This window comes from Petromyzon marinus, chromosome 26 (genome assembly GCF_048934315.1).
Source record: "Petromyzon marinus isolate PM22_M1 ecotype Great Lakes invasive population chromosome 26, UKy_Petmar_22M1.pri1.0, whole genome shotgun sequence".
Lineage (NCBI taxonomy): Eukaryota > Metazoa > Chordata > Hyperoartia > Petromyzontiformes > Petromyzontidae > Petromyzon > Petromyzon marinus.
Window position 1 is genome coordinate 8,459,422 of NC_133692.1, and position 13,861 is coordinate 8,473,282.

General features: G+C 42.7%; 1 protein-coding gene and 1 long non-coding RNA gene across 5 annotated transcripts in view; one reads left to right on the top strand and one right to left on the bottom strand.

Moving 5' to 3' along the window:
* INTU (inturned planar cell polarity protein) overlaps positions 1 to 13,861 on the bottom strand; it is a 43,393-nt gene that overhangs the window by 8,780 nt on the left and 20,752 nt on the right. For all 4 annotated transcript variants that reach the window (XM_032960871.2, XM_032960872.2, XM_032960873.2 and 1 more), the window contains 8 exons: positions 11,913 to 12,031; positions 7,135 to 7,224; positions 6,531 to 6,608; positions 5,827 to 6,043; positions 5,000 to 5,053; positions 3,998 to 4,060; positions 3,222 to 3,434; positions 608 to 821 (listed from right to left, as the gene is read on the bottom strand). In XM_032960871.2, coding sequence (XP_032816762.1) covers positions 608 to 821; positions 3,222 to 3,434; positions 3,998 to 4,060; positions 5,000 to 5,053; positions 5,827 to 6,043; positions 6,531 to 6,608; positions 7,135 to 7,224; positions 11,913 to 12,031 — 1,048 coding nt within the window. The remainder of the gene's footprint in view (positions 1 to 607; positions 822 to 3,221; positions 3,435 to 3,997; positions 4,061 to 4,999; positions 5,054 to 5,826; positions 6,044 to 6,530; positions 6,609 to 7,134; positions 7,225 to 11,912; positions 12,032 to 13,861) is intronic.
* Positions 652 to 4,599, top strand: LOC116946063 (uncharacterized). Its single transcript, XR_012945410.1, has 3 exons — positions 652 to 757; positions 3,218 to 3,409; positions 3,916 to 4,599. It is a non-coding gene; the product is annotated as an uncharacterized LOC116946063 (long non-coding RNA).

The following is a 13,861-nucleotide window of genomic DNA, read 5'->3' on the forward strand; positions in this document are numbered from 1 at the left end:
TGTCATATTTGATGATATGATATACATTTTCACGATGTGAAAATAATCGTAAAATTTGTTTCCCAGAAATGTAAATGTTATCATTTGCATTTTTGCATTGTTTTAATGCTCTAATCAGTCAGACAAAATAGTAATGAATAGATTAATTAATAAAATTAAGATGTCAATTATTTCCAAAACCATTTTGAGAGCAACAATTATTAAAACATGAAGGATTTTGCAGCCAATATTATGATACATATTGATTTTTGGTTTAGACACCATTATGATCTGACCACATTTTTAATATGAAATTCTGACCTCCTGGTCTCATGACCTGAGGATGCTCGATGTAGGTTCCAGCGAAATGTCGTATATAAATGCTAAATTTGTTTGTGAGAATTATTATTCAATTTACCAATGAGCTATAACTGCAATAATTTGCGTGTTATACGCTTGTACATGTTAAAATTAAAAAATGTTGACGATGTCGGATTATTAATTAACCTAACCCATAAACCAATTGAGCATTTTTTTATATTTATTTTGTTACATTGAGAAAATGCGTGATTCTGCTGACTTGTTTTGGGTGGGGCCCGGCGAGGCTTTATGACGGCACGCGGCATACCAGTCGAGTGGCCCAGGAAGCAGTCGGCGCAGGAGAGCTCGGGCAGTGGCGGTCGCTCGAGGTGCTCGCGGATTCGCGCCGGCACGGAGAGCGAGTCGAGCGCCAGCAGCGTAGCACGCGCCTCCTCCACGTAGCCGGGGTCCGGGCCAGGTGAGCCCACAGCACGTGCAGAACAGCCACCCGCCTCCAGCACCATGGACAGCAGGCAGGGACCCTGCGCGCAAACACGCGCACACAGTGGAGCAGATGATGACAACAGCTGCCATTCGCCACCGTGTGACGTTGCCACAGCACTTGTGCCAGACTGGGTGCACTTGCAGGCGACGTGAAGTCTCGAAGTGTGGGTTAGTGAAGGCATTTTATGTATGGTGGTGGCCCATACAAGTACCACCCGGTCTCAACCTGCTTAGCTTTCAAGATCTGAGGAAATCGGTGCATTCCAGGTGATCCAGTTCGAGGCTCAAGCAGTACAATCAGTGACTATTAATGAGTATCATACAATCAAGGTCATTTTAGTGGGTGCGTATTTACAAGATAACTTTACAGACTTTTTCCTCTTTGCAGCTGGTTTAGCTGAGCTGCTGTGAGTGCCTCTGGGTCATCCCCATAAACCCGGTCAACAAAAGAGCACGGCAAGTCGCCAAAACAACGTCACGTTCGCCACCGCGACCCACACTGGGCTGCCCTCATTACCCCGGCATGGCCCCGATGGGTGACTGATGGCATGGCCCTTTCTAAGTGGCAGGGTCAAGGGCGCAGTACAATTCATCAGCAGGGATCAATTCCAAGGGGGGAGGCACACGTTGGGAAGAGAGCATTTCTTTATTAATGCGTACAAAAGGCGCAGGCATTTGGATTAATCTGAATTTAGGCGATTGCGTGTGAAAGCGCCCGTGTGTTAATTAATGCGTGTGCGGGTTAAGGCAGCCACAAAACTTTGGAGTGTTTTTTTGTTTGTTTTATTTCCTCTTCGTTTTCTTATTCCGTCTCTTAAAACTCAAGCACACAATGACATCATTTGTGCAGCTACATGCTATCCTGCTAAATATAATACAGTTTACCGAAAACATTTGCCTTGCTTGAGTGAGCCTGTAAACACTTGCTCCAACCCGCGCCCTGCCCCTGCCTATAAGCCTTCTTTACAGCCAAGCTTCACGACCACAGTGACTCTCTGTGTTTCCCATGCATCGCCCTTTATGGTGGTATAAAGGATTGATGGAGGAGTACCCGGAGTAACCACTAAGCCTCTTAATAACCATAAATAATGTGGAGGGCTGGGCGGGACAAGGGGAGGCAGCCACAGGCGAAAACTGGCCCATTCACCTCACATCAGGAGCAATCCATCACGTGCAATGTGCAAGCAAGAAGCTGCTAACTTTGGGGCACGCTTAAGACCGCAGCTCTTTAATTGTATAATATCACAAACAATTCGAGATGATGCTAACATTGAGATAAGCACTGCCCAACGCCTGTTAAGAGTATAGGGAAAAACTTTGATATATTCGTTTCTATGAGCATCAGTCAAAAAAGGTCATCCTTAGATTCGAAAATAAAATGCCAAAAAGGCAACACTCTATAAGATGATGCTAAAATTATTAGTATAATGAGGGATGCCAACTGTCTCTTAATGTTCGACGGCTTGTGCACCAGATCTTATTTATTCACGATGTACTTACAAACAAAATCCGCAGACTACCTGCTGGATCTCCTCTCTGTTTCAAAGAACAATTTGACCTCAGGTCTTCGCTCATTTACCAGCTTCACATTCCCTATTGCCGTACAAAAACCGGAGGAAGGGCCTTTGCTATTGATGCCCCCAGGGTCTGGAATGCTATTGCCAATAAACAGCAACTTGAATCACTACCTATGAGATCTTCACTTAAAACTTCTCTAGGAGTTGTACACCCCTAGCTGCCACTGCTATTCAGTGGTCTAAAATAAAATAAAATGTTTCGCTCCGGATGGCCGCTGCAAAGTATTATCTGTATTTTGATTTAGTGTGCTGATCTTAAAGGTGCATTGAAAAATGTGATACTCCGACTGATGCTCCTGTTGTTGTGGAGTGACTCACGCAGCCAGCTATGGCTCTAGGGTTTGGTGTTACATGTTATTTATGTAGTTTATTGTTATACATTCGGTCACAGTCCCTATGATCACTGTTACATTACATTTATGGCTTTATTTTGGTGATTTCGAAAAGTTTTTTGGTTTGGCCATGTTTTTGTTTATTGTAGTACAGAGTTAGACTGATGGCCTTAATCTTAGTTGTTTTGTGGTTGTTGTTGTTTGACTTGCATCCCACTGGGATTTTTGCACACAGCGTTGGTGTACGGTGCTATTTCAGGAATATTTTGATGGTTTTTTTCCTGGATTTTCTGTTTGCACAGTCACACAGTCACTTTAAGATGTTTTCTTGTTCATGTTTTTTTTGTTTGCGGTTGCACCCGATTCAAGAGCCGAATGGCTCACAGGGCGATACCAAATAAATGGAACTATGAACTATGTATAATACTTTTAATATGATAAAATACTTATTTATCCAATTCTTCATCGGGAACAGTTCACCATCTCATTTGTATTTCTCGCTTGCGATGCCGATGAATCGGGCAGTTACCAGGCCGACGATGAGCAGGAAGTGCCGCGCGCCCTCTGGCGGCGAGTATCCCGTGGCGACGGCAGTACGTGGTTTCCGTGGGAACAGCTCGCGCCACACAACGAGCTGCCCGGCCCTGGGGCTCCGCGCCAGCAGCAGCAGCCCATGCAGGCGGCAGTAGAGCGTGACGGCAGTGAGCTCCTCCCTCGGTAGGTGGTTCGCGACGAGGCAGCCCTACTTGCGGCAAAGGCACGCACGTCGCACACACACAGACCTTAACCACAAGCACATGGCACCCACAGTGGCATAGCTGTAGAATATGCAGGTGGTGCAACTGCGCCGAGAACTATGGGTCAGATGGGGCCCAGGTACTGGGCTATGAAGAAGGGAACATTTTACTTGGGGACCTCATTTCATTCCTTGCACCATGGCTCAATACAAATAGTCCCATGACCCGCAGGGTATGGGGAGTTTTTAATTCAGCAGTGGGTTTACAATGACATTCTCACAGTGAGAATGTAATTGTTTTATATTTTTATTATTTTATTGTTTCCCTTCTACGTGACTTTACCAAAAGAACCACGAAAGCTTTAAATTAAAAGAGTTGTGCATGTATTGTGTTCATATGGTCAGCAGGCTGTGTCGGGTAAATCCAAACGACTGTCACATCAGTGGCATGTATTCCTGTGTGACCGAAATTGCATTTTTCTTCCAGGTTTGGCGGTGCAGTGAGCCATTCCCAAGTTTTCCTAATCTGCCAAGTGCTTGTGATGGCTGCGATGCCTGCTTGTGCTCACCTTGTAGAAGAGGCACGAGCCCAAGATTGTGTACAGTCTCCGCATGGAATAATAATCTTCTGACTGAAAAAAACATGGCAAATTGTTGACCCTCAAGCAAATAATTAATGATCCTGAATTTGTATTGCAGGACTTACACAGAAACCAGTAACGTGCAGACACAAGTACAGGTATTACAGCCTCAGCTGCCATAAACTGAGGTTAAATGTTCATTGCTGTTCTAAATGATGTTGCAGCATACTTCTACCCTCTCATGTGTCTTTTTACTTCCCCTCGCTGTAAACTCTGTTCCAGCAATGAAAATTTATTGGCAAACCTCAGAGTCAACCTCCTATCTGTGGAGGTTGCAATTTATCTACTGCTGCCCCAGATATTTGGAACTCCCTCCCTCTAGGCATCCACACTGAAGACTCATTCTTGAAGTCCAAGCTTAAGGGCTTATTTTCATCTTTGCCTTTGATAAGTTGCGTGTGTATTCAAACCTTCCCACCCATTCCTCACATGTCCACCTCATTTAATCTTCACCTAGTATGTGTGTCCCCCACCTATATACAACACTAATCTGACTGTAGATAGTGTCTAAATGCAATCATACGTGGAAACACTTTCCAAAAAGGAAGGGGAGAAAAAAAATCTACATTCAAGAATGAGAGGGACAAAGGTTGGGGGGCACTGGCGGGGATGGGGGCAGGGAGGGGCAGGGGAGGAAGGGGCAGGGGAGGGAGGGGCAGGGGAGGGAGGGGCAGGGGAGGAAGGGGCAGGGGAGGGAGGGACAGGGGAGGGAGGGACAGAACGGGGGTCAGGGAAAAATGGGTGAGGAATGAGAGCAACACGGTGGCAAGCCCAGAACAAAGCAATTGGGGCCCAGCAAATATAAAAATGAGAACCTTGCTATAGCCGGGCCAAAATGTACATATATGCATCATGATGCTTTATAAAGCACAGCTGTAATTGTGTAGTGCGAGTTGAGTCACTACAATTGTGTGAATCGCATTATCTCACCAGCTCCTGAAAGTCTGCCGATTCCAGCTCACTCAATGTTGTGTCAATGTCGACCTGAATGGTGAGAAAAACAAAAATAGGTATTTTTATTTTTCTGAGTTACTACCTGGAAGAGAGATAGCATTATAATACAATACAAATTCAATGTTGCATTCCAACAAGCAACTTGCTGAATTTGTGGATTAATTCTCTGTATGCCTCAGTTTTCAAATGTGTCAATCAGTGCTTTTATCTAAAAATGTCTTGAGACTCAATGAGGATTTCTTGAATAAGTATAGAATTATTATTTTCCTCATTACTTGCATCAGAATAATCATAATTTTAAATTCACAACAGAGGTATTAATGTACAACCTTCAAATGACATATTTACAGACGAATGTACTTTACATGAGAACAAGAAAAGCATTGAGTTTGAATCCACTTGAGATCTTCATTTCATACATATTTAATTTGCTTCCTGAAGATAGAAAAATCCTGAAAGCAGGGGTGGGGAACCTATGGCAACATGGGCTGGATATGGCCCACGACTTCAATTAAAATCACTTGCAGCCAAATGAGGCATATAACCACTTCGAAACAACCCACAACTAATATTTATCCATCACGTCAAGCAACTAATTGGATCCTAGGGGCGTGCTATTTTAGACACCGCGTTTATCATTTCATTGTGCTCGGTCACTCCCATCAATGCAAGAGGCTTTTTGCAGTGACAGGTGTGACTAAAATGTATGCTGTTGTGTGTCCCGCCAAGGTATTTAAGAGTCCTACTCTGCTCTCGGCAGTTAAAATGTTTCCCTCCCCTGCCTTTAAGGGACACTGCCTTGCCTTTATGTCCTGGGGTAGCGGCAGCCAGGGAGCAGCAGGGAGGTTGTCGAGAAACTCCGCCCCGGAGCAGTGTGGGTGCAGCCCTACTGGACTGGAGGCGGCAGGAGCACCCGGCCCTGAGTAGGTGCAAAGTGACTCCGGCTCCAGGCAATGCTGGAAGAGCAGACTGAACAGCTGGTCCAGGTGGCCTGGCCCTTCTGTGCGCTGATTAAATGCCCTGGAAATAATAACAGGTTATTATATCAGTGGGGGTGTCGGAAGCGGTTCGCAACATGCGCTATGAACCCCAGCGAGTCCATTGAAGAGATTGAAGACAAAGAGGGTGATCTTGTAGTTAACTAGGGAATGGATTGTGAACCAGTGGATGGATCTGAATTTTGGATGGATGTGCTCTGATTTAAGAGTGCATCTCATCAGTCTTGTCTTATGTTCAAAAAGTTAATATTAAGCTACAGTGTCCAGGCATATTCCTCCTTCAGAACAAACCCCCCATCTATTCCAAAGAGCGTCCATTTCCATGTTGGTTTAAATTTTTCATGACTGGGATAATATTAATTTGGAGGACCTTTTTACCAGCAGAACCAGTGTTATTTCCTTTTGGCATTTCAATAAACGCCTTTTCTTGTTTGTGTGCCTTTTATAATTCAAGTAATTAATTCAGGCGTGTCCACCTTTGTTGAGAAGGCACACACAGGTACGCTTACTTGTGCAGGGATCCGTGGAGAAGGGACAGAAGCCGCGCCAGGTCTGATATCAGGTTCCTCAGCCGAGCCAAAGGCACCCTGGTGTTTGAGAAAACCAAGGGAGGTTATCATCAATGGCCATCTCACGGTCACATTTGCATTCAACCTTTTACTGACGGCCAGGACAGCTCGCTCTGTAAAGCACTGGGCTCGTGATCACAAGGACACAGCAGAGTTCAAATCCTGGTCACGGTCTATTCAGGCTCTCTTTCGTCTCGAGGTCAGTAAAAAAAACTAACACCACCTGGTTAGATCAAACCACTTGGTTGGAAGTCAAGGGGGGGGGGGGAGGTTACTGTGGCAAGACTGGTTTCTGACTAGAAATGTGGAGTTTGAGCATGTATTAAATGATTCATGTAAACTGTATTTGGTAGGTTAACATTAGCATATATTTGCAATATATTATAAACACTTAATTCTCAAATGTACAATTCGATGCATGTAATTAGAACATAAACACGTATTTAATCTTTGGATTGTTAAATACGTAACACCTAAGGTGTTACTAAGTGAAATAAGTTAAATATCTGGTCTTCGGCCATTGCACTAAGTTGGGAATTCTAACCTATCAGCAGGCAGTCCAAGAAGAAGCAGGCCATCGCCCTCCCTCCAGTAGGCGACATGAACCAGGCGGCCTTCAATTACCATGCTGGAACTGGGAAAACAGGGGAGGCACATGGAGAGAGATGGCAAAGTTCATCAACGGTTCTCCAACTGCCGACTGATGTGTGTCATGTTTTCCGGCCATGCTTTATTAACTGCACACGGCAGTTGTGGAAAACAGCATGCTCTTGAGAAAATAACAGCCCTAAAATCTTACCTGTGTGGCTGTACCTTTTGTTAAAAAAACTGTAAACAGAGAATGGCCAAATTATTCTGACATCGATTGTAAATGTACGCTTAACAATCTGTAAAATACCAGTAGAATACTGCATAGATTTTGAGGTTGTGCTGATGTGTCTTTGGGTGTTGCCACATTGTCCAGCATGGAAGCTTATTCAATTCAGTTCCTGAAGAAGCTGTCAGCATATGGAGCTACGTGCAGTGCGAAAGAAGTTCAACATACATAAAAACAAACAACGTAGTACAACCATAAAAAAACATATTTGAAAGCTACATTAGCAGTATGTTTCACTGTTTCAAGTTTTCCGTCTGCACTACTAGTTGGGACCACAAAAAACAGCGGACTTGTACCTTGGATCCTGATTAAAACAAAACAAATAAACTCCACTCATTCTTAAATTACCCTTAAGCCCTTTAATGCAATTGATTGGAGGATTACAAGCTCTGAAAATTAGCAATGTGATGCTTACAGCCCACAAGACCTTACTTCTAAAATAAAGTGCCTGTGTATATAGCCAGGATTATGGGCACTTGCCCTCATTTCATTCCCTGAGCATGGCTCATTCCCCGAGTCTCCTAGCAGTCATCCATGACATGTTGCTAAAAATCAAAGCATCGGGGATTTGGCTGGCTGGCTTCAAGGACTAACACTGTGTGAGAGCACTGAACCAGCACTGCTGAGATCCGAGGTTTAGATCCACGCATGGAATCCGTGTATAAGCCAAGTTCGAAAGTGCAGCAAGTTGATGGTCTCAAACCAGCAACCAATGATTGCACACAAAAACAAATAATGCCAAATATATATTATTGCGTATTTATTTTGCTCATTTCAGCTCTTAGGACAAGCTATTTTGGTTTTATTGTCAGGCAATAAACACCACTTGAGCAGGGCAAGCGAGACAGTGCACCATTTAGAGTGCATAGACAGTCCTATTAAAGTGGCTTCAGAAGTAGATCTGTGACGTCTTCTTCCAGCGATATTTTATTATGCAACATGGTAAACTTCTAACTGTGAGACTTCCCAACGAAAATGTATTGCACTTGTTCCATTAGCACAAGTGGCAACATCATTGGCCAATTTTTTTCTAAAGAATCCCAGCATAAGGATGCCTTATAATACTGCTCAATGGTGTCGAAACTTTGCATGTATAACGCTTATGTGCGCAATTGTGCAATCAGGGATTAATTTCTCAACGAATATATTCTGGGTCACTTGCAGACGAAAGCGGACGTGTGAAGAGTAGCCACAGTCGCAGAGCGACAATTACATTGGATGTTGTTTGCCGGGGACAGAAATACTTTTTGGGCCAGCGACCTGGGCAGAGCTACATAAAATGAGCCCTGCATGTAATGATAATGGTCACAAAACACTCAAGCGGGCAAGGTCAGGGATCAGGGACTGACATGGGACCAGTGACCGATTGAGCACGGCGATACTGGAAGTGACAGTTGCACTAATCCTCGAGGTGAATCAAAGTGGACAGATGTCCGGTGGAAAGCTTTTTAACATACACCACTGAAGGACAAAACCACCTGCCTCTTTGCGAAAAAGGGCTCTCGGTAAAACACGTCAAGCATAGGACATGGCGGGCTGGGCTTGATGTTTGGTAGAGGATATTTGCACTTATTGTCTGTATCAATGTGAAGGAAAAAAACATCTGCAAAAACACTAATTCACTGTATGTTGGTCAAGTGAGCTGTTAGGATAAACCTGTTGTCAAATTAAATCTTTTGAATTAATAAAACAGTGATTGTATGAATGAAAAAACAATTCAGGAATGTAGCCAATGGAAACCAGTTTTAATGAGGAAAATTTAAATGTAATGGAAAACAGGCTTGCAAATTTCTACACGGTTATAAAACAGTTCTTGCCACTGAATGGCATACTTAGTTTAAGACTTAAAAGAATGTATTTTTTGCAGACATATGCAACAAGTACCATGGGCCAATCCAATGCACAAAACATATTTATTATTAAATTGTTTGTTAAACATTGGTTTAGCATGTATAAAGAAGCCATAATAACGTTAAGCTGAAAAGAAAGAGATAGTTGAAAAAATCAGACTATGATATACTTTAATACCAGTAAATGAATACTCACTAAATAATACAGACTTCTGTGTGAAAGCTTAGCACACCGCCTAATCCCCGGCTCAGCAGGCGCATTTTCTTTTCACCAACGAGGCAAAGCCCCGCTGCTGGCATTTTCACACTGAATAATGCTAATGCTGGCGGCGCAGAGAAAGGGAAATATAAAGAGACTCTCTTTCAAGCACAAAGCATCTGTAACTGGCAGCACTGCATTAGTCCAAGAGGATTAAAAATCAAGGCATGCCACACCAGAAATCGGCAACAACCGCCTCTTCAGTTCCCCGCGCATTGGAATTCAGGAGAAGGCATCGTCCGTGGCTGCATTACGGAAGCCACTGAGCTATAGACACAAGATAGCGTTGCATGGTGAATGCTGTTTCACTTAAATATAAACGTAAGCCCTGAAAGTGACGCGTTTGTTCACTGTAAAATTGAGCGCTGCATTATGTAAGCTTAACTTCCAATGTGACGCTAAGCTCATATTCATTAATGTTCTCGAAGTAACAGAAGGCCACACTTGGTGGTGCGGTAAAACTTGTGCGCGCATTGTGGCAATGCATAAAAGGGGCTCACAAAACTTCAATGAATCAAGGCTGCTGCATAAATCTAGTGTGGTATTGAAACAAATATTGTTCAAGTCTCCTGAATGGGTCTGCAGTGTTGCTTGTAAGCAAAGCAAAATAAATCCCACATCTTAGAGGTTTTTCGTTCTGTTTAAACATTCTGCATATTACTATTCTACATCTTTGATAAGTTGCATTGCATTAATTCAAACTGAATTACTACTATAATCGCCCAGAAATGTGTGTAACGTGCTACACCCCCCCCCCCACGTCAATAATAATAATAAAATAATCACGAGCGGGTGGAGTTTTACACTCACGCGGAAGAAGGTCGAGCGGAAAGATTTGTTTTTGCAAAGTCGCTTCAAATATGACATTTCTTTACATTTTTTTACATTTCTCCATGATTTTCCAGACATTGTATCGAATTCAAATTGATTACAACCCCAGCGAGCAAAAGCAGAAGAAAATAAAGCAGGAGAAAATAAAGTATAAGAGCAGTGATTTTGAACTAATTTAAGGTGAGTTAAATGCAGTGCTACAGTGACATGAAGTGAGGTGTTTTATGACATAGTTTTGTGCAAGAATCACTGCCATTAAGACAGTACAAGAGATTCACACAAAATATCGTATACCGAGGTTTCATTTTTTAAGTTCAGAAAAATGTATTTACGTGCAATAATTCCTTAAAAAATGTACAATCACACAAGGAAACGTAAATGTACATCTTTTAGATTGCAGCTTCCATTCTATGACGAGCAAAAGGCTAATTGAAGGTCAGTTAAATACAGTGCTACAGTGACACGAAGTTAGGTGTTTTATGAAATAGTTTGTGCAAGCATTACTGCCATTAATACAATACTACAGTGAAATTCAGTGAAGTGTTTGATGACATTTTTTCGTGCAAGATTCACTGCCATTAAATTTACACAAGATACAATTATTACTCTGCTCAATTATTTCGTAAATATTACAGCTTCCGTCCTAGGACGGGCAAAAGGCTAGTTATAATAATAATATCCAACCGCCTCCAGCCACTGCATGACACATAGCTAATAAAAGTTTGTCAACACAATTTGCCTCTGCGCAAGTAATGTAAAATGCAAGTGTGAAATCAAACAAAACTTTGATTCTAGCTGGAAAAATAAATGAGGTCCTTAATGTATAAGTCTCTGAACTAAGACACCATGTTGAAATTAATAGCATCAGCTCGGAGCCCACACTGCCAATGTGCCTTATAAACTATGCATGTTTTTCCAGCAATCATTCCACAAGTTCGCAGCTAAAAACATGTGGCGCTATACGAGCTTTGAAGACCGAATACCATTGTCACAAACAAGACCGGGTCCTGTTTTACTGGAAAGTGTGTTATCTCGAAAGCCTGCTTAAAACAACCAGAGACAAAGATGGGAGTCATCGGTGCATCTAGGCCACTCAAAAATAAAGAGCCATCACGATGGGGGTAATCGGTGTACCTGAGCCATTCAAAACATAATACACATTACAGCACTCGAGGCCCAGATGACCTCTCTTCCCCCACACTCTAAGTGACCCCTAATTTTTGTTCAACATTTTTTGCTTTCTTACATATAACTCTCCAATTGTGTGATGATGTTATCAGCATCATGGCATGAGACAAATGAATATCATTAATATTGTGTGCAGTCAATCGTGACTGGGTGAAGACTATATGACTCACTGGACTTGAGAATCTGGTTTACTCACAGGCAGCTGAAACCCAAGTACAAACCAAAGATCTAAGTGTGCTGACCCCTGAGCCACCCAGTGATCTGTCGCAACCCCTGAACCACCCAGTTATCTGTCACAACCCCTGCTTAGTAGTCACCTGCGGACAGAGTCGCCTGTGACTCGGGGCAGCATGTCACTCAGCGTAAGGAAGATGCCTCGAACCGCCCTGAGTCTCGCCGCCGGTCCCCTCTGTGGAAACGAGTAGATGATGTCCTCCTGCACAAAGCACGAGCAGTGGCACAGAACGCACCCAGCACATGCTGGTACATCACGAGAACATGTGGAGGAAAGCACTCTCTCTCCTCTTCCATAATTCGTCACATGGCAACAGATGGGACTAGACAAACCTCTTGCATTTCTTTCTCTGGTCATGGCAATCGCTTCCTCTAGGCCTACAGTTTTCTCTTTCAAGTCCTCATTTATGCTGTCATTCCAGATTTTGGAAGGACGGCCTTGAGCAGGAGTTGTGGATTTAAAACCAGCTGTGAGGTCATTGGGACTAAAAGGCTCTTGCCTATGACCAAATCACTCTCAATGTACCCGATTTTGTAGATAGGCACTTTATTTATCAGATGTATTAATACCTTTAGGAAATCCATAACACCTGTGACACATCTTGATTGTTTGTTCACGATTCCTAGATTTCGTACAAAACTTGGTGTAAAAGATTTTTATGCAGCTGCTCCAAAGTTTTGGAACCAACTTGTCTCTTCTCCGGGGATCATCACTGCCATATTTGTACTCTTTTCAACAGACATTGAGGTCAAAATAATACAAATGCGAATGTAAAAAATTGTTTTGTAACATCATTTGGTTTTAATTACGGTACTTTATTTATATTTTTTACTTTATATTGTATGTATCAACTCTTGTTGCCGTGTCCGTCTGCTGGTCGAGTCACCCTTGAAAAACAAGCAGTATAGCTCAATGGATAATTTACTCTGATAATAAACTTCTGATTCTGTATTTGCCACTCCCACATCTTTGATGTCGCTATTATGTCCTCCAAACGTCTTCCGCTATTTCAATTAAACTTTTATTTGTCACACAGAAAATTTAGTTTAGCCAGTTACCCCGCTAGTTTCAGTGGCAAAAGGACCACAGCCACTAACAACAGTTATTTTTGGGTTGTAGAGGAGCCCAACTAGCAGCCAGCCAATAAACTTGAGGCATTAATTATTTTTGATAGTAGTATGATGCGTTCTGTGTAATTGGTTCATGTAAGCCCTGCAGCCACTAGAGCCTCTAATTCACTTTAATGGTCAAACATAACCTATCCTTGAATTGAATAGTTACCCAGAATTATCACAATTCATTGAATCACAAGGGAGATTAATCATTACATGCTGGAAACTATGGCATACACACTAAAAAATACAAATTGATGAACATCCAAATGGAGGACCATCTTGAAAAAACACAAGATTCAGTGAGGCTTTCCTGAATAAATGCGTGATTATTACAAAAAACAATACTTAGAGCAAATTAAATCATTAACTTAGGATCAGGAGATAACCAACTAAAACAATATAATTCTGGATGTGACACATTAAATATTTCTTACTACAGTTGATGTGTGTATTTCTGCTCGTGCAACTATAATTTTTTTAATCCAATGTATATTTTAAGTGAACCATTAACATTACACAAGCTGCACCTTTTATTTCAACGACTAGGGGACTGGTGCTGAAAGTCTGTGCCCTCTTCTAGAATTGTAAGAATTTTTAAAACGCCCTACGGAGGATAACAGCACAAGTGCAAAGCTAACCCCTGCTGCCCGGCACAAAGGGCTCCACGCAGCACACACGGCGCCCCGAGGCAATTAGCACTGGAGAGCCTGGCCCCTATGCCGCCCCGAGCACAAGCGCTTTCATAACCCAGCACAGGAGCCTTCCACCACCACCGAGGCTCGCCTCTTGAAGCACTCTGTGCTGAGAGGTGCCTGAGAACTCGACGGCCCATTTTACTTTGCACGGTTTCAAACACCCATCGAAGTTTAGGCTTCAACAAAACATAAATAAAAGAGTTACTCCCCTTTCCCATCCT